The sequence below is a fragment of the Pristis pectinata genome, chromosome 31, assembly GCF_009764475.1.
Source record: "Pristis pectinata isolate sPriPec2 chromosome 31, sPriPec2.1.pri, whole genome shotgun sequence".
NCBI classification, from domain to species: domain Eukaryota; kingdom Metazoa; phylum Chordata; class Chondrichthyes; order Rhinopristiformes; family Pristidae; genus Pristis; species Pristis pectinata.
The window spans coordinates 12,828,273-12,848,295 of NC_067435.1; the positions used below are offsets into that span (position 1 = coordinate 12,828,273).

The 20,023-nt window shown below is 44.0% G+C and overlaps 1 protein-coding gene and 1 long non-coding RNA gene across 5 annotated transcripts in view; one reads left to right on the forward strand and one right to left on the reverse strand.

Annotated features, from left to right (window-relative positions):
• The window catches only part of LOC127584890 (uncharacterized), a 15,826-nt gene extending 5,064 nt beyond the window's left edge, over positions 1-10,762 (forward strand). Inside the window, exons 3-4 of the long non-coding RNA XR_007958443.1 lie at positions 7,181-7,230; positions 8,153-10,762. This is a non-coding gene — a long non-coding RNA (uncharacterized LOC127584890). The remainder of the gene's footprint in view (positions 1-7,180; positions 7,231-8,152) is intronic.
• The window catches only part of LOC127584888 (DENN domain-containing protein 1B-like), a 63,770-nt gene continuing 50,411 nt past the window's right edge, over positions 6,665-20,023 (reverse strand). For 3 of the 4 annotated variants that reach the window (XM_052041861.1, XM_052041859.1, XM_052041862.1), the window contains 5 exons: positions 18,354-18,410; positions 17,914-18,048; positions 17,145-17,212; positions 16,369-16,579; positions 10,612-13,801 (listed from right to left, as the gene is read on the reverse strand). In XM_052041861.1, coding sequence (XP_051897821.1) covers positions 12,659-13,801; positions 16,369-16,579; positions 17,145-17,212; positions 17,914-18,048; positions 18,354-18,410 — 1,614 coding nt within the window. In that variant the 3' untranslated portion in view covers positions 10,612-12,658. Of the gene's footprint in view, positions 6,964-10,611; positions 13,802-16,368; positions 16,580-17,144; positions 17,213-17,913; positions 18,049-18,353; positions 18,411-20,023 lie in introns of those variants that run through there. The other variant, XM_052041860.1, reaches the window with a different exon arrangement.

The following is a 20,023-nucleotide window of genomic DNA, read 5'->3' on the forward strand; positions in this document are numbered from 1 at the left end:
GGGAGTGCCACACTGTCAGAGGTGCTGCCTTTTGAATCTGATGTTAAACTGAGGCCTTGGCTGTGCTCTCAAGTGGAGGTAAAAGACCATTGGCATTATTTTAAAGGAAAGTAGGGCAGTTCTGTTTTTCCTGAAACAACATCCCAGAAACAGACCATTTTGTAATTTGTTTTTCTATTTTTATGATCTTGTTGTTTGTATTGTCTTGTTTATACAATGGCGACTTGCCTATAAAGATTGTTCATTAGCTGTCAAGAACTTTAGGGTGCCTTAAAAAGGAATGAAAGGCACTTTAGAAATGCAAGTCTGTCTTTTTGTTACAATTAACAAGGGGAGGAAAAGTCAATGTTGCTTCATATCTCTCATGCACAGTGTTGTGTGAAGAAGCGTGGCAGGGTTGTGATGCTTTACTGGGTTTAATAATTTGCTGAAACTCAATGTCCAAAGCATACAAACAAAGGTGATGGTTAATGTGGAACTGCTTTAGTGAGTCAGCAACTTCAGGACAAGGAGGGAGCAAAGTCTGAGGGAAGGAAGCAGGAAATATTTTGCCACATTTTATAAGATTTACTAAAATTACGAACAGACTTTAGGTCGTTAACCAGCTTAAATCATCCATATAAACTGTTTAATGTGGCCTATGTGGTGGTATTGTCACCTGGAACTTTGAACTAGAATCTTTTCACTCTGAGCTGCCCAGCTGCAGACTGTTCGTGTTGAACTGTTTAAAGCAACGTTTCCTGAAACTGTAGAAACAGAATCTCAATCACTTGGATCAGCATCAGCTTCTGAATTCCCCCAAACAAGAGATTCCCTTTAGACTGATGTGGCTTAAAAGTGATTGTGTGTCTGTTAAATTCTCTCCCACTCTCTCTGTGGCTATTTTTCAGTATTTCTCTGTCTGCCTGTCTCTTTCTGTAGACCTTTACTCGTTTCTCTCCGTTCTCTCTTCTCTCTGATTCCTCTTTGAAGGAAAGAGTGTGGGAGTGAGAGGTCAGGGTGAGGAGTTTAGGATTTGCTGAGCTGTTTCTGAAGTGAAACAGGAGAAAGTTGATCGAAGGTCATTGAGACAAAGGGGATCGGGATGAGGCAGTTGGGAGGCCAGCAGTGGAACAGAGGACGGTCAGTGCTTCACTCATTACTTTAACATTTTATTTTCCATGAGCTGCAATTAACCTCTGATATTCTTGCTCCTCTCTGGACTTCAGCCACAACAACATCAAATCAAATGTCCTCCAATTAATTCCCTTTCCCAACTGGCTTTTTGACCATGAGACCAAGATGGTTGTGATGATTTTTGCCTTGCACAGTCTTCCGAACAGCAATAGGGAGCTTCGGGCTTGCCTGGGATACCTACCACACTAGAAGTGCAGGGATTGATAGTAACATTGCTGACCTTCCACATATGGAGCTGTTAGAACCCTCAGCCTTCCTGCTGCAGTAGAGACTGACACTGCCTCCTCCTCTAGGAGAGATGTTCAAGGCCAATTATCTCAGTCCTGGGACATTGCTGCAGAAGTTCTTCAGGGTAGTGATTTGGGTCCAGCTACTGAAGAGAACACTTGATTACTGGTGTTCGGATGAGCCTTCTGCTCATGGTGATGGAGGTGATGAAGTAGCCTGAGTGAGTGACTGCTGTGCATTTTATAGGTGTTGTGGCTGGAGCCACTGTGAGTCAGTGGTGGGGCAGTGAATGTTGAGGGTAGTGGATTGGGTAGCAGACAAGAGGGCTGCCGTGTCACTGATTGTGTCGAGCTGTTTGTGGTATTGGAGCCTAATTCTGCATGTACTCTGAAAGACTATGGGAAGGTGAGAAATGACTAACTCGCTGCAAGATACCGAGATACCTTCTGACCTGCATTTGAAGCCACAATGTTTATGTCTGGTCCAGTAACATTTCTGGTCAGTGGTGACCCCTGGTATGTTGATGGTAAATGCTGCTTCAATGAGCAACGGTTAGAGTCTCTGCTGTGGGAGATGGTCATTGCTGGGGACTGTGTGGCACAGGTGTTACTTGTCCCTTACCAGAACATGGCTACACTTTATTCAGATCTTCTTGTATGAAGTGTGGGCTGCTTCATTCTCTGAGGCTTTGCAAATCCATTGACCATGTACGCAGTCGTCAGCAAAATCCCCACTTCTGACCTTATGGTGGAAGGTCATTGAGACAGCTGAAGATGCTTGGCCTAGGACACTGTCATTATATCGGTATTAACACAATGCTTGCACTATAACTTCATGTGATATTCAGTTTCTGAATGCAGCCTCAATCACTGGTGCACGTGTGATTCTCCTGCTAGCATCACTTTTGGGCCTTGAGGCTGTTCGTAAAGTTAGGAATGGGAATGTCTAATTATGCTGGTCTATTTCTCTGAGCCAATGTATCATCGTGTTCCTCTGTGTTCTCCACCACTGGCACGGCTGGAAGAGCTGCTGCTGCTGCTTGGGGCCGGGGCCCTGAGTTCAGTCCTGGCCTCTGGTGCTGCCTGCATGGAGCTTGCACGTTCTCCCTGTGGGTTTCCTCTGGGTGCTGCAGTTTTCTCCGACGTCCCAAAGATGTGCAAGTTGGTTAATTAGTTGCTGTAAATTCCCTCTAGAGTGTAGGTAAGTGGTAGAAATGGGGAGTTGATGAGAATGTTGGGAGAATAAAATAAAAAGGGATTAATGTACGATCAGTGTAAATGGGTGCTTGATGGTCGGTGCAGACTAGGGGTCAAGGGGCCTGTTTCCCTGCTGCATCTGTCTAAGACTCGATAACTTCCCCTTCTTGCAGGAAAATGGATTTTGTCTTTTCTGTTCTAATTGTGTTCTTGTAAAAGTTGTGTATAATTTATGTGTTTTTTCTTGTGAATGCTGCTTATCTGATGCTATGTGCCTTTGATGCTGCTGCAAGTAAGTTTTTCATTGCACCTGTGCATACGTGTACTTGTGCAGATGACAATAAACTCAACTGTGAATAGTCTTCATTTTCAGGCTACAATCTAAACTTGCCTTAAAAAGCTTTTAAATTATTCTCGTGATTTATTAATTCCCTGCTAATTTTGACTTCAAACTTCTCTTAACTTTACGTTGCATAAAATGCCCTCCCTTGCCATTCAAGTTGAACATGCTTATTTTTTCCTTGTCAATCCTCCACGACGAGTACAAAGGGTTGTGCTTTATTGACTGTTTCCTTGGCATTTGGGCTTCTGTTTATGACCAAGGAGTGACTTGTTTTGGAAATACAAAAAAAAAGTGGGAATTTGAAATAAAAACAGGAAATGCTGGAAATACTCAGCAGGTCAGACAGCTTCTGTGGAGGGTGAAACAGAGCTAATGTTTCATGCCAGAACTAGGAAAATGGGTGTCTTGTTGCAGAGAAAGTGGAGGGGTGGGGAGAACAGAAGGAATGTTCCTGTTAGGTTGGAGACCAAGAGAACATGGACGACGCAGACTGGTGTTGACTGAGAGTGTTGCAAGGGCTTGTTAGTGCAGCTATTCCGTCTGGAGAAGGTGTAAATCGAGGAGAAAGGTGAAACAAAACAATGCTGGAACTGAGAGTCAAAAAAATAAGTTGCTGGAAATCTGAAATAAAGGAAAATGCTGGGAAGGCCCCAAAGGGCAGGCAGCATCTATGAAGAGAAAAACTTGCAACTTACAGGTTAATGTAGGAATAGTGTCAACGAATGGTTGGTGTTGACTCTGTGGGCCATGGGGTCTGTTTCTGTGCTCTATCTGTCTCTCATGCCCATCAACTCTTCCCTGATTCTTCCACCATCCCCCATTCCCCCTACACAGGGAGTAATTCACAGTAAACAGTTAACCTACCAACCAGGATATCTCAGCAATTCAATGGTGGAGCATCCAAAGTGACTTGAGCATTTCTAAACCCTCTGTTTTTCCAGATGGAGAGATTAGTCTAGGAGAGCTGATGATTGAACCAAGGTGAAGAGGAGATGAGTAACTGGCAGAGAAAGGTTGCAAATCTTTGGTGATTATTAATGACTACCAAATGAAGCAGTCAGCAAGAAGTGAGGCGAGGACTGTTGTTTGTTTTGTGTGTGATGCTTCATGAAACATGAAACCACGGGTGGTCTAAGACTGAGGCTGCTGTTGTGCACCAGCTCAGGATTTTTCATTCATAAACCTTGGGCCTGTTTGATGTTGATTGGGTAGGAGGGAATGGAAAAGGATGTTGGGGTACTCCTGCAAAATGGAGATGCAGAGGAGGAAAGGAGGGGTATAGGATGAATGCCAAGAGAAGAAACCTTGCCTAGGGAGGCATTAATCTCTCCCCTCTGAGTGTGTTTATGAAGCAGACCAGACTGGTTTGTCGATGCTCCCTGTAGACCTTTTATTTACTGTCTCTGATCTTAATGAATAGAATACAATCAATCTGTGAATTTGAAACTGGGTTGCATGATACTGGAATGATCTTCAAGGTGTTCTAGTTGCCATAGTAATGTGTCTTGGCTCTAATCCATGCCTTACACAGGGCACACAGCCAGCAAGCTTGTTCGTCATGTCATCTGTGGCCTTGCAAAGGCCAACTTTTCAGCCCCTCTCCAGATCCAGGAAGCGTTACCATTATATAGTTATTCCTGCCCCTGGCCTTGTAATGCACAGAAATGCAGAAGAGACCTGTGCTGTCCTTCATAGAATAAACTTCCCAGAGCTTCTCCCCTATCTTAGCTCTTTTTATTGGGACTGATGGTTGTTGTCTTCTAGTATTTTGTCTAAGTACTGACAATGTGTCCCCATCATAGAAAGCCTACAGCATAATTCAGGCCCTTCGGCCCACAAAGTTGTGCTGAACATGTCCCTACCTTAGAAATTACTAGGCTTACCCATAGCCCTCTATTTTTCTCAGCCCCATGTACCTATCCAAAAGTCTCTTAAAAGATCCTATCGTATCCGCCTCCACCACCGTTGCCGGCAGCCCATTCCATGCACTCACCACTCTGAGTAAAAAAAAATTACGCCTGATGTCTCCTCTATACCTACTCCCCAGCACCTTAAACTTGTGTCCTCTTGTGGCAACCATTTCAGCCCTGGGGAAAAAGCCTCTGACTATCCACACAATCAATGCCTCTCATCTTATACACTTCTAATTATACACATCATCAGCACACAATTTCAGTGGTTCACTGAGCCATGTGGAGGATGTGGGTAGCCCTATTTCCTTTTCTCTAACTAGTGCAGGGTGTTGCAACTCTGAGGCTGATGGTTCAACCCTACCCACTGCAACAGCTGGAATGGGCTGCCTCACCACTGACCTGAAGCCTCCAAGCCAAGGAGGCTTGAGGCCTTTTGCACTTAGTGTGAGGTGGTCATCTCAGGTGGAGCCTTCTGTGTGAGAACAGGATGTCAGTGACTTTTCCATGCCTCTTACTCTATGGAACTGCAAGCAATTCTATGCAGCAAACTTTGCAAAGGGTGGTGAACAATCTGCTGGAGGAACTCTGCAGGCCGAGTGGTGTCTGTGTGTGGGGTGGGAAGTGGGAATTGTTGACGCTTCAGGTTGAAACCCTGAAAAGGATAATGTTGGTCTACAAGCAAGAGTGGGATAAATTTACCAGGGTGGTTACTTTACTCTTAATGGCTAAATACGAGGAGAGATTGGGAAGAGTTTTATTCTCTAGAATTTAGAAAGTTTTGTTGTGCTTTAACTTTGAGACATTAAGGACAACTATTTGGGTAGATGGAACATTGTTATTTCTGCATATTGGGGAGTTCAGCACTTGGGAGCAAATTCTGAAAATAGAGCCAGACCTTTCCGAAGTGAGATTGGGGAAAATTTCTGTGCTGAGGTGGCAGAGTTTTGGAACTCTTTTGCTAATATCTGTTGATGGAGAGTCAGTTGTTGATTTTTTTTTTATATATATATGTATGTCTGAGAGTGACACTGCACCTATGAGAGCAGGCCAGTGTGTCCTGTGGCTTCTTGCTCCTCAAAGTCCTCTTGCCATCTGCAAGAGGACAATGTAATACTCTCCACTTACTCATGTGAGGTGGGGGTCCAGCAACGCTCAATCTGGACAGCATCTGGGATAAAGCAGCCTTATCGACTGAACCCCAATACTGCTGACTTACCGTGGCAGTAATGTATACCATCCAACAGAATTCTCTGCAGCAACACATTTTACTCCAAGAATGTCTCCCAAACCTGTACCTCCATCGCCAAGGAGGGGTAGGGCAGCATTAACACCACCTGTGGGTTCTCCTTCAGTTCTTACACTAATGAGTCATAAAGGTATCCCTGTTCCTTTATTTTTGTTCAAATTTAAAATCTTAACAACACAGTAAGAGCACCTTCAGCAATGGTTCAAGGCGATTAGTCATGTGCATCAAGTGCTGCCTGTAACCTCAAAATTAATAGTTAAAAAGAAATAAACCTTCTTTACAGAAAGCACTGTGGTGAGATGACGGGTATATAGAGTTGGGCTACTGTGATCTCATTGAATGATATCCTCTTGTTCCTGTGTTCTGTTCCAGAGCGACCTGTTCATTCAACATTAAATATTTTTGCCCTTCCGGTTTAACCTGTTTTCACTGCTAAAATGGAAGTTAGGTGATGTGGTAGTACAATAGTTAGTGCTGCTGTCTATCAACTCCAGGGACCCGGCTTCAATCCTGACCCTGGGTGCTGTTAGTGTGGAGTTTGCATGCTTTCCCTGTGGCCACAATGGTTTCTCTCGACTTCCAGTTTTCTCTTGTATGTGCAAGATGTGCTGATAGATTAAAATTGCCTCTTGGTATAGGTAAGTAGCAAAAGAACCAAAGAGGAGTTGATGGGGATAACAAGTGGTGTTGCAGAAGTACAGGGAAATAAGGAGAAGGGTAATGGGGCTGATGGAATTGTTCCCCTGGGAGGCAGCATGGGTCTGATGGACCAAATAGCCTCCTTCGTAATAAGTAAGGGAGATTCCTGTTGATGGCTTACAGAAACAGGAACTGCTGGGAACTCAGCAGGTCAGGCAGCATCTGTGGAAAGAGAAACAAAGTTAAGTCTTCGACCTGAAACATTGACTCTGTTTCTCTTTTGACAACTGCTGCCCGACTGCTGAGATTTTCAACATTTTCTGTTTTTTTTTATTTCAGATTTTCAGCATCTGCAGTTTTTGTACTTTTCACTTCCTGTTGATCATTTATCCATTTGATTATATTTTTAAAACAAAAATCCTTTAACTTTTCATCACAGAGAGCAGCACAACGCCAAATTCCACAGTGCCAACGGAATCCAAAACACCAGTAAGTCTCTTTCTTTTCCTTTTGGTAGTGTGTGTGTTTGAATGTCAGGGTTTAACATTGCCTTGGGCATTGATGGCTTCAGCCTTGGAGGACCGAGTGAAGGTTGGGTGTTTACCAAGGACAATCCAGGGTTCGGTCTCGTCCTCCAATTTCTTGTTTTTAGTCTGCTGTCCCTGCAGATAAAGAAGGGGCCATAACTTCCCACCTGCTGTGGCCTCTGCCTAATCACTATTGATGCCACTGAGAATCGTTTGCTTTATTACCATAATGGAAGGTTGCAATGGGGTGAGACTGGTGTCTGTGAACACTTGTAGCCTCCCATCCTGTGGTCCATTTTTCTCAAGATGTTTCCATTCCACTTTGAGATGAATGCTATTTTGATTTGTGAGAAGTTTAAACCTCTCTGAAAATGACCAGGTTGCTTGGAACTGAGCTAGTGAATTCAGGAAAGTCCTCAACCCTGAGCCTGGTCTGTGCTGAATTTGTATTTCTGGGCTGGACCAACTGAAGGAGCTCAGCCTGGGTCTCCAGTGGTTCTTGGTTAATGCCAGGTGTGTGGGCTTCTGTCCTGCTGCAGGGTTGGGAGGGCTGGTGAGGTATCAGCTGCATGTACTGTTGCTTTCTCTGGTTGGAGTTCAGTGCCATTCTCTGTACTGCTGAAGCTTGGTTGAGAAGCACTCCAAGGACTTAGCCAGTGCAGCAGAGACAATGGGAGGTGAATGCTGGAGGAGGAACCATTGGAGGAAAACCTGGGAAATGTGAGTAATTGGTGCCTGCCTTTTGTCAAGGAATGGGGATAAACAAATGGTATCGAAATCCAGTGGGGAGGGGTAACTGTGAGTAACGTGGGCTCGGTGACGTGGGGGTAGGGAGTGCGAGAAAAGCAACTGCTTTACTGACCTGTGCTGATTCTGGATCTTAGCAGATTGCTGCCATCGTGGCTCCCTGTGTGATTGGGGCTGTTCTGCTCATTGCCATCCTCCTCACTGTGGTCATCATAAAGCTGAAGGGAAAGCGGAGGGAAGAAGGAACGTACAACCCCAGTCAACAGGAGCAGATTGGAGCACGAACGCAGATCAACCACGGGCTGAAGCTGCCGCCTGAGGAACGGCTCATCTAGCCAAGCTCCCACCAGCCCCACCACAGAGATACCACTGGGAACTGTTGCTGGAATCAGTCAGAGCAAAGAAAGTTTGCCACTGTTCCTCTTTTTTTTAGGGAATGTCATATTTTAAGAGAGACTTTGTGACCTTTGCCCTTTTCATAGATTTTTCTTTGTGGGATTGAAGGTTAAGGACAGTCTGTGGGAGCTGTACAGTAGACAGCATTTCTCCTTTGCCCTAATCCCTCTCAGTTACTACTGGAGTGAGGCAGTTACACTGCTCTGCTGCTCTAAGGTACCATCAGTGTTCCAACCCCATGTGACAAGTTGTGCCTCCCCTGTACTAGACTGCTGTGTGCTGCTGCTCTGTGATAACATCAGATGTGAGGCTTCTGATCCTGATGACAGATCTGGGGGGAAAATGGTCCAAGGCATTTCCGTGAGATCTTTGGACAGAGGAGCAAACTGCGTCATAACTAGGTCTGTGTAGCATACATTCTCCCTTGAAATTAGAAATAGACCTAGAACCAACACAGCATCCCTCCAACAATGAAAGCTGGTGCAGTGAACTGAGTTGGTACACAGCAGGCAGGAGTAACATTTGGTAGTCCCACTAATATTCATTTCATCCATAGATTTGTTTCCTCCCATAACGGGCAATCTCGTGATACTGTTGTGTCAATGAGTTAATGCTTCCTGGTAGAAAGTCATGGATTTCAGTCACATTGGTTATACCCCGAGGGACCTTCATTGCCTCAGTGTCTATGTAATTTTAGAAAAAAATGCTAGTTTGTATTTTTTTTTGGAAGAATCTTGTACTGGAAACTGCTGGATTCTCTGGTTTGGCCTGTTGTGTTTCAGTAGTTCAATAATAATGTAGTATAATTAGCTTTAGGATGCAGACTTTTGTGTGGGGCTGGCTTCATGTTGGCCTATGTCTACTGCAGTTTCACTGTGGAGCCACTAATAGACTCCTGTTAGCATGTGGATCCTAGGGTGGAGATTGTTAGACACTGGAAGATGCCTTAAAGTCCATTGGTGAGTGAAAAAGCAACATGAGCAGAAAAAATTCAGATTTGTGTGAGTTGCACATAGTGGTAAAGGGCAAGTGTTGATGCCTTGATGGGAGATTTTGAAACACTATTTTTCTGCTGCTGATTTTGATGCATCTTGCACTAGATAAATATTTGTATATTGTTGAATTTGGGTTAGTTTTCTCTCAATGACACCAGAATCTGATGTCCCCATTTCTCTGGATCACAGGTGCTTTTAGTGACCCAGCAACATGTAGACTGCAAAATTAAATCTCTTCACGTCTAGGTCATTAATTGCTGTTACGTGAACACTGGATTCGTTTATATCAGGGCCCAAACTCTGCATGGATTTATGCAGCAATCAAACTGAGATTAAGACATTCTTGTTCTGGTATTTTGACTTCTCATTTTTAAAGTCAGAAATTGTACACAGTCTATATTGTTATAACTAGTATGCACTTTGTCTAGAAAAATCATATTTACTGTTTTTGACTTTTTTCCATGATTGATTGTTTAAATGAATAATAGAATCGGATCCTGTAAATGTGGCTATTCACCTTCTTACCAGGGGTTGTGCCTTGGAGAAATTTAACTCATAGCAACTTGATTAGAGCATTCAATATTTAATTCCATGTAATGCTTTCAACTGAAGTGTTGACCATTAAGGGGCCAAAATCTAGGTCTAGTTATCCTGACCCACTAATTTTGTTTCACTTGAACAATCGATGTGTGTACTGTAAAATAGAATGTCAGTTAGTTTTGTGGATTATGAAACAAAGATAAGTGCTAACAATTGTTATGATTTTAAAAACTCTCTTCTTAATATAGACTGGAATGTGTATGGCTGAACACTGTTATAACTGGTGCTTGCACTGGGTGCTGGGGAACGGCTTAAAGCCAGGTTAAATATTCATAAACCCACCATGTAATCAATTCCAGATACATTTGAATCAAAGAACTGTAAGCTGCTGGAAACCTGAAAAAAAACAATGCTGAAAGCAGTCAGCAGGTGACAATTCGGGTCAAGGATCTGTCAACACAACTAGATAAATTTCCCCAATTGTGCTTTGATGTGTTTTGTTTTTTTATATATAGGGAAAAGATTGGGGAATTTTAACCCTGTGAAAACAAGAGCATCAATCTTTTTACTATCTGATCTTGAATTTGCACTCTTTTGTACATTGGTATATATTTAGCATACATCTATGTAGTTAGCGTCCAATTTAAAGAGGTTCTCAAACAAGCTTTTGTGCACATCTTTATTCAGAGAAGGCAAACTTTTTTCATCGTCTGCATTGACAAATGAGGTTCTGTCAATTCTTACAGTTTTCCAGGCACCCATAATCTTATACCAGACAAGCTGTAATTGGTTATTAAAATACTGTGAGTCACTGCATTTAAGTCTTTTTTTCCTCACTGTTTCCAGTCAGAGGTTTCAGCACTGCTGAAACTAGAATAAATGTACTTTCTCTTTTGGAATGTTTTGGATACTGAGAAGCTGGGCTGTAATCTCTCCGATGTGGAACAGAATTAAATAATTTGCAAACCAGCAAAGGTTCAGGCCTACTCCTTAGATTGGGGCTGTGTACTTTGGTAATACTGTGCTTGGATTGTGGTAGGCCAAATTGGGGAGATTTTGTAAGACCTGAGGCAGCTTTGGATGGAGGAGTTGTAGAGATGGTTTAGATAATTTAGTACCTATGAAGTACCAAGGATTGCTGCACTATTGAAGTTGGAGTATTTTGGATAAGCTATCAGTCAAACTGTGGAACTATTTCAAAAGTGAGTTGGGGGTTGTGAGGTGGCAGGAAGATGTGCATGCAGTAGGGCAATAATTATCCCCCACTTACTGCTTATTTTACAAACAAACAATGGGAGATTTTGTTTTACTTGCTGTGTTTCCAACAACAATGACGACAGCCAATGTTTTTGAAGTGTACTTTGAAATATCCTCAACTCGCGAAAGACATTATTAATATGTAATCTCCTCTCGAATGAAACATGTCCTCTGACATTTGCTGCCCCATTATCCTCACCAGGCCAGTATTACTGGACCTGATTATAATTCAAGTATTGTAGAAGCATGCAGCCTATCAGGGCTGTACTGCCAATTGGTTGAAACTACCCAAACTTCCCTGTCCTTTCCCTGTTGCCCAAGAAATAATTCCACTTTTAAAAAGTTATTATTGAATGTTCTTTGATTGCCCTTTCAAAGCATGTATTCCAAAGTGAAACATTGATAGAATAAGGCAAGGAAAGGACATATTTTAGCAAAGTTCAAAGTGATTTTGAACTTCTATCAAGTATCCCCTTGATCTTCTCTACTCTGAGAGAACAATTCCAGCTTGTATCCCTCCATAAAAATGAACTACTTTGTCCTTGGTACCATTCTGTTAATTGTCTCAGACCTTGAATTCCTTAAGGGTAGAGCCCAGAATTGGACACAATCCTCCAGCTGGACCTGAGCAGAGGCTCACAACAGTTGAGCAGAAGTTTGCTTTACACTTATTTTGAAAAGCCATATTTCTTCCTAAGCTTCCTTAACTTCCTGCCCCCTTCAAAGATTTGTGGATGTGAATGTGGCTAAAATTTAATCATTTAGTTTATATTGCTTAGCATTCTCACCATTAATCCATCTCATAATTAAAAACATTATTTGTGGATTGGCAAATCTGAATTTGAGGCAGACACAAGAAATTCTGCAGATGCTGGAATCTGGAGCAATACACAAAAAGTACTGGAGGAACTCAGCAGGTCAGGCAGCATCCATGGAGGGAAATAAACAGGCAATGTTTCTGGTCAAGACCCTTCATCAGGACTGGAAAGGAAGAGGGGAGAAGCCAGAATAAGGAGGTGGGGGGGGAGTTCATTTCCCTCCATGGATGCTGCCCTGACCTGTTGTTCCTCCAGCACTTTTTCTGAATTTGAGGCACCTGTTTACCTCAACTCTGGGTCCATCTGCTGCATGCCACAGTCTCAATTTAGAAAATCCCAAATTACACTGGCCAAACTTTTGGCTCCCCCCCACACCCCCCTTTTCCCATCAATACATCAGCTCAAAGTCTGGACCAGAAAGCCAATTTGAGTTGATGAGTGAGGGAAAATCTCCAGTTCCTAACATTTAAGAGGAAATATCAAGATGGTGAGTGCGTGGCCCTGTATACGAGACACAGGGAGAGTGACTGCTTGTTGAGCCTAAAGACAATTGATATTGACATTCAGTCACTCGGAAAGGCTTGGATCACTACTGTGGGGGGTGGGGGGAAGGAATTCTATAAATTTTAATCAGCTCCTAGGATTCAAATCTCTTTTTCAATTCTGAAACTTTTCTAGCTGTTGTAATACCTGGATCATTCTCAATTGGTGACACCGATTCTAGCTCCTGTTCTCTCTGCTCCGCAGACGATGATTCTTCTGTCAGCCTCCCATCGGTGAGAGGAAGGGAGGAGGCCTCAGGGACAGATTTGCCTCGTTCCTCTCTCGACTCAATTTTTCCAGATCTGCTCAAGGCCCCTATTGCTAAGACAGATACAGGGCGGACTTTTCCTCTGGTGGTCTCGGCCTTTTGTTCCCCAGCACGGGCTTGGAAGTAGGACAGCACAGACTGCACACTTGGGGTGGTGGCCTCCTCGCTGGTGCCTGGGCCTGTGGGATCACCTGGGGCATCCTCCTCACTCGAAGCTTGCACTGTAGGCCCAGCACCCTGACTGTTGGGGCTTTCCTCCTTCACAGTATGGTCGTCTCCTTCCCTGTCTTCAAAAGCCTGTGACATTAGCCTCCCTCTCAGCTGTGTGGTTGATGTTTTAGGAGCTGTTGGTGGAGGTAACAGCTCAGTCTTGCTGATCTGAACAGATTGTCCTCCTGCACATGTTGCTGGACTTGTGATTTGTTCCACCTCCTCTTCCTGTCCTTTGTGGTTCTTGAATTCTTCCACAGAGGGTTTCATCTCACTGACCTCTGAAGGTAAACTGTGGGAGCCTGAGTTTTCAATTAGGATGTCATTTCTTGGTTTGCTTTCATCCAACTGAGTGGCTCTATTTTCAGCCAATGTTCTGCTGGGTTGAATTAGTGAGGATCCTTTATCCCAGTGAATCCCTGTGCACTTGTCATTGGCTTTGAGAGATGGTGAAATGGACGAAGAGTCTTCCAGTGATCCAGGGTCCTCTAAATTACTGTTGCTTGGAGTACTGAGGTTCAGAGGCTGCACCTCTGGAGATGTTATGTTTTCATCGTGACTTGAGAGACTCCCGGAATCTCCAAGGTCTGCTTGGCTGGTCGACACTGAGGACCTGTCAGATGTTTCCTCCAAGGAGGCTGACAGGGACATCATACACTCTGTGGAACCATCGAGACCCCACATGTGGGGTTTACCTGGCTCGGACTCTCTCCTACTCCTGTAGTTAATGTCCTCCTCGCTGGGGTTGGTACCCCTGACCTGCAGATGGAAGAACAATAAATTTGTAACAGTTTCATCTCACGATGAGTGTCTTGGGATGACTTTATGATTAGGCATGCTGACCGTGAGCAGCATGAAGCCAGCACCGCTCACCTTCCCTGGACTTCAGTATTGTCCCTGGTCCGATTCGGTGAAATAAACAGCACCCGTTACACGTGATGTGCATTTTGTCTTAAAGAAAATTAAACCTAGGGCTGGAAAGGGCTGCATTTTACGTAGGTCCCAGAGTACTTTGCACAAATCAGGTGCGATAACTATTCAGCACACAGTAAGATCCCACAGGACATTCACACGAGGAGGGGACCATTGTGATTAGTGGACCATCAGTGCAAAAGAAGTTCAAATTTCTCCATGGTTGGTAGAGAGTTTGAATTCATCACCATAAGAAATTTGAAGTTAAAAGCTAAGAGGTAAGAGACCTCAAAGCTATCGGATTGTTGGAAAAAAATCAACAATTCACTTCTTCAGGGAAGAATATTTGCCACCCATACACACTCTCATGTAGAGGGTAGACTTTGAACAGATATCTGAATAAGGTAATCAGTTACAGTAAACCTTAGATCACAAAAACACCACAGACAGTGCTGCTACCACACAACATCAGTGACTCAGGCTCACTCCTGGCCTTGGATACTGTCTCTGTGGAGATTGCACATTCTCCCTCTGGCCGCAATGTCCCCTATCCCAAAGACTTGCTGGTTGGTAGATTTAATTGGCTGCTGTAAATTAACTCTAATGTAGGTGATTGGTGGGGGAATCAGGATGGAGTTGATGGGCATGCAAGAGAGAATGGGTTACAGGGAGATCGGTGGGGGAATGGGGTTGATCTGTGAATTGGCAACACAAGAAGCTGAATGGCCCACGGTGCTGTCAGAACATGAGAAAAAAATCTCTGGGAACCTGGGTGTGGGGGAGAAAAAGCTGAGTTTGCCAGTGACATGCATACATTAGAAATTAATATAAAGGAATAATCAGTTAATCTGTTTTGAGTGATGAGAGAATTGTTACAGCATTGAGTCTATGCAGTGTCATAAATCCCATTCCCCTGCTCTTTGTCTGCAGCCTTACAAATTGTTCTCTCTCTAGTGCCTATTCCAATTCCCTATTGAAAGTCCTGATTGATTGTGTTTCCAGCACACACAAGCAGTGAATGGCAGATCCTAAGCTCCCATGGAGTAAAAACACATTCCACCTCTTCCCTTTGTATCTGTGCTCCAGGTCTTTGATCCATTTACTAATGGGAAGATCTTCCCTCTACCCTGGCTAAACTAGTCAGGATCTTATACACCTCTATTAAATTTCGTCTCAACCCTTCTTTGTTCCAAAGAAAGTAATCCCAAATTCTCCAGCCTAACCTTATTGCTAATATCCCTTATACCCAGAACCATCTCATTAATTCTTTTCTGCACTCTTTAGACCTTCACATTCTTCCAAAGTTATGGTGTCCAGAATTGGACATAATATTCCAGTCGTGGTCTATTCAATGTTTCATGTAGATTTAACACAACTTTTCCTGCTTAATGAGTCACTTTCTCAATGTGCCCTTTCACTTTCAAGGACTTGTGCACATGGGCACCAAGGTCCCTCTACTTCTGCACACCTTTCAGATTTGTGCCATTCAGTCTATGTTGAATCTCCTTGGCTTTTCTGCCAAAATTTAAACATGAATATTTCCATTAAATTTCATCTGCCACTGGTCTGCCCATTCGAGCAGCCTCTGTCTTCTTGCAGTCTATTACTATCCTCCTGACAATTTATCACATTTCACAACATCACAAGCTTTACATTATCTATGCATTTGGAATTTTACCATGCACACCCATGTCCAAGTCTGTAAACAAAAAAATTAGTAGATGTAGTATTGACTGCTAAGGAACACCACAATCTACCACCCTCCAATCTGAAAAACAACCAGTCTATCATCACAGACCCACCACAGTAGGCTGCAGTCTACCATCTGCCGATAAGCAAATTTCCATTTTGTGCCGCTACAGATTCCATGGGCCTCAATGTAGCTAACCAGTCATTTGTGTGGGACTTTACCTGATCATTTTCCCTCTGCCTTCCTCGTCTGATGATCTATTTTGGGATGTTTTACACCCACAAGCAGAGGGAGTTAATCTAATGTTTCATCTAAGAGATGGCCCCTCCACTGCAGGACCCCCATCAGTATTGCACTATAGGCTCAGATCATGCATCTTGTGCATCAGAAGAGAAGTTTGAACCCATGATGCAATGATTCAAAGGGAGCTCTTCAACAGTACACCAGGTGTACAAGGAAATGACTCTCTGAAGCTGGTTACTGGTTTGCAGAACAACCCATTAATAAGTATAATTGAGGCAGAGTCTGTGGCGTTAACATTTCAGGTCAATGATTTTTCATCACAACGATTCTGATTAAAGGTGATCGACCAAAAACATTATTTCTCCCTCCACAGATACTCCCTGATCTGCTGAGTATCTCCAACATTTTCTGCTTTTGATTTAGAATCCCAGGATCTGGAATTCTTTGCTTCCAGTGTAGTTGAGATTAAACAACATCTTACCCTACGGATGTCCTCCATGGAGTCCAAGTTGAAGAAGTCGAGGCTGCGGGTGCCATACAGAAGGCCTTTGTCATGAGCTGTCTGGGTGCTGAGTGTATCAAAGATCTCCCCGAGCAGGTCCATATCCTCTTCCTGCAGGATGCTACAGTCTAGTAATCCATCATTGATTGTGTCCAGGGGGCTGTCTAGTCCATCCTCCTCACAGGTGGACCTGCACAAGTCAAGTAGATACCTGGGCATCAGCAGTCTGGAGGAGGTGAGAGACCTCATTCTAGAGCCTTCCAACCCCTACAGGAGGTCAGGCAGAGAAATGCAGAAAAATGGTGATTGGTTTCCCTTAATGGTGGGTCCATATCCATGTCGATGAGACAAGGAGCTTGCAGTCCCAAGGTGATGGGATGGGAAACCACGTCTGTATCCCAGTTGACGGGATGGGGAAACCGGGTCTGTATCCCAGTTGACGGGATGGGGAAACCGGGTCTGTATCCCAGTTGACGGGATGGGGAAACCGGGTCTGTATCCCAGTTGACGGGATGGGGAAACCGGGTCTGTATCCCAGTTGACGGGATGGGGAAACCGGGTCTGTTTCCCAGTTGATGGGATGGGAAACCGGGTCTGTTTCCCAGTTGGTCATGACAGGAGAGGAGCCTGTATCCATCCTAGGGGATGGATCAGGATGCAAGAGCCAAAGGTGTACGTTCTCTGGGAATCCGGTGGGTAATCCCGTTTGACATATGGACACCTGCAGCCGAGGGAACGGAAGAGGAACGATTTACCTGACTGTCTCCGTGGGGAGCGGTCCATCGATGCTCGTGTAACGACGAGTTGGTCGGCGAGGGCGAGACTGGGGAAGAAACGGAGAAAACATTAACCAGGACAGTGAGGGGCTGATGCACTCTCCTGGATGTACCCGATAGACTGAGCCACCTTGACTGATTACCCCTTGCAGCCCAGGTTCCACTCACATGTCATTTTTGTACAGACTCTCAAAATAAACTAAAGTTCAGAGTTCCAGAAACCTAAGGCATTAGTTGATATTTATCCTGGAGCTGTGTTCTCAGATAAGGATCCTGTGGACAAGGCAGATGATGAAGCTTGTGGAAGATTTTAAGTCCCAAGTTGTTAGATTGGTAACTTTTTCTTCTCCCTCATTAATCTCAATCTTCGAGGTCACCTCCTGTCACTTTCAGGGCTGTGGTCGCATGGTCCCAGTACCCACTGCCAGGAAGCCAGAATTGCAGTTATTCTGGCCACCCTGAAGAGAGGGAAGCGGAGAAGAGAAACAGCCATGAACACACACCCTTGACTGGCACTCTGAAGTGCTCCCTCAGAAACAGAGTTGAAGTCTTCTGTGATGGCTTCTCTAGTCAAATTACTTACCACTAACAGGTGTATTGGCCTGTATTGTGTTGCTTGGTGAGGCTCCAGAATGGCACTGAACCCAGGTTTAGAAAGCAAAGATCAGAGGAGAACAGAGAAGATGCAGAGAGCCCAGTGCCTGTTTTACTGGGTGTCCAATTGCCTCTCATTACTGAGCCTCCTTACCTGACCAAAGTGCTGGGTGATTGGCAGGCGGTTCTGTAGACACTCTGTCTGGATGCGTCTCTGATGGATGGGGCCCCCAACTGGTTGGCACCTCAGTGACCCACCGCGGTGAAACCCTCGCTCGTCACCCAGGTCCTGGAAATCAAACAGTGTTCAGCACTGTGCCACGTGGCTACAAAGTGAAAGGTCACACCAGGTCCTTGGTGTGGCCATGCTCGTTTCCACATCAATGAGTCAGTCGGGGCTGGACTTAAATCACAGCACTGCCAGTTTCACTATATTAGTCATGCATACACAGTTGTTTTCCAAGTTACAAACTTCTACAAACACACATACACAGAGTTTACAGAGGGTAGAGGTCAGCCAGGATGTGAGAAAACCACAGTTGGGAGTTTCAGCAGGAAGCATAAGAGGAAGAAAAATGATGATGTCACTGGTACCTTGTGTTTCAAACGATTTTTCATCCCCTTCAAGCCCAATTTAGCTTGACCTTTAGCCTAGGAATAACAAAGACATGATGAATATTTTTGCATTTCCAAAATTGTCACCACGGACCTCTCCTCTCTCTTGACTCCTGACTCCATCACCATTGATCCTTGGTCCTCATCTTCAGATTTGCAAGTCCTCCCCCTCTCCTCCCCTACCCTTCTTTTATCCCTGATTCCCATCCCCTTTGCTGTGGTGCCAAAACAGTAAATTGGTAAATTGGTTTATTATTGTCACATGTACTGAGGTACAGTGAAAAACCCGTCCTGAAAAACTCATCCATACAGATCGATCATTACACAGTGCACTGAGGTAGTACAAGGTAAAACAATAACAGTGCAGAATAAAGTGTTACAGCTACAGAGAAAGTGCAGTGCAGGCAGGCAATAAGGTGCAAGGTCATAATGAGGTAGATTATGAGGTCAAGAGTCCACTTTATCATACTAGGGGGCCGTTCAATAATCTTATAGAGCAGGATAGAAGGTATCCTTGAGCCTGGTGCTACGTGCTTTTAGGCTTTTGTTTCTTCTGCCCGATGGGAGAGGGGAGAGAGGATGTCTGGGGTGGGTGGGGTCTTTGATTGTGCTGCTGCTTCACTGAGGCAGTGATAGAGTCCAAGTCTTCAACAGCAGGAATTTCCATTTACAAAGGATCACTATTTTACAGCAAGGCAAGAGATAAGTTGGTCCATGAGCTCTCCCTTCTGCTCTTTGCAAGAAAAATATGCTCAATCCTTTTCTCCGGTTCTTTCTCTGCAGCCGTGCAATTCTTTCCCCCTCAACTACTTAGAAAATGAAAATTGAATCTGCTTCCATTATGCAGGAAGAAGAAGCTTGGTGCCAGTGCCAGTTTCCCTCTCGAGATCCTCAGACATAACCTGAAGATAATGTTCACAAGCTGCACGGGCAGGATTTTCCTCATGTGACTCTGCTAACTACCTTAAATCTGGTTCTCATTCCACACATTACTCAACTTGTTTGGACCATCTTGCTTCTATTAAATCACCACTCCATCTTGTCTGCACTAAAGGAGAAATTCCCCAGTCTCTCTGTGTAATTGAAGTTCCTGAACCCTGAGATCATTCTGTTGTGCACCCTTTAGAGCCTTCATATCCTGGCTCTCATACACTGACCAGAATTAGACACAATACTGTAATGGCAACTGAACCAGTGTTTTATAGATGCTACTTTATTTAGGAAGTGCAGGATCCCACTTTTTAAAATCACTTTTACAACCTGTCCTGCCGTTTTTAATGATTTGTGCAAATATTGATCACTTTTTCCTGCACCCCCTTTAGAATTATACCTTCTATACCTTTGCACCTCCTTGTCCTCCCTACCACAACTTATCACTTTGTTTTTCATATTGCACTTTCAGTGCAGTAAAATATGCCAGACCACTTTACAGATACAATACAAACAAAAACAAACTGACAGTGGGTCAAAGAGGCATTAGGACAGATAATCAAAGATGGTAGCTGTGACTACTTGAAGATGAGGGAAGAGGGAAGAAATTAGGAAACTCCAGAGCTGGTACTAGATTTTAGATTTAGATTTCTTTATTAGTCACATGTACATCAAAACACACAGTGAAATACATCTTTTGCGCAGAGTGTTCTGGGGGC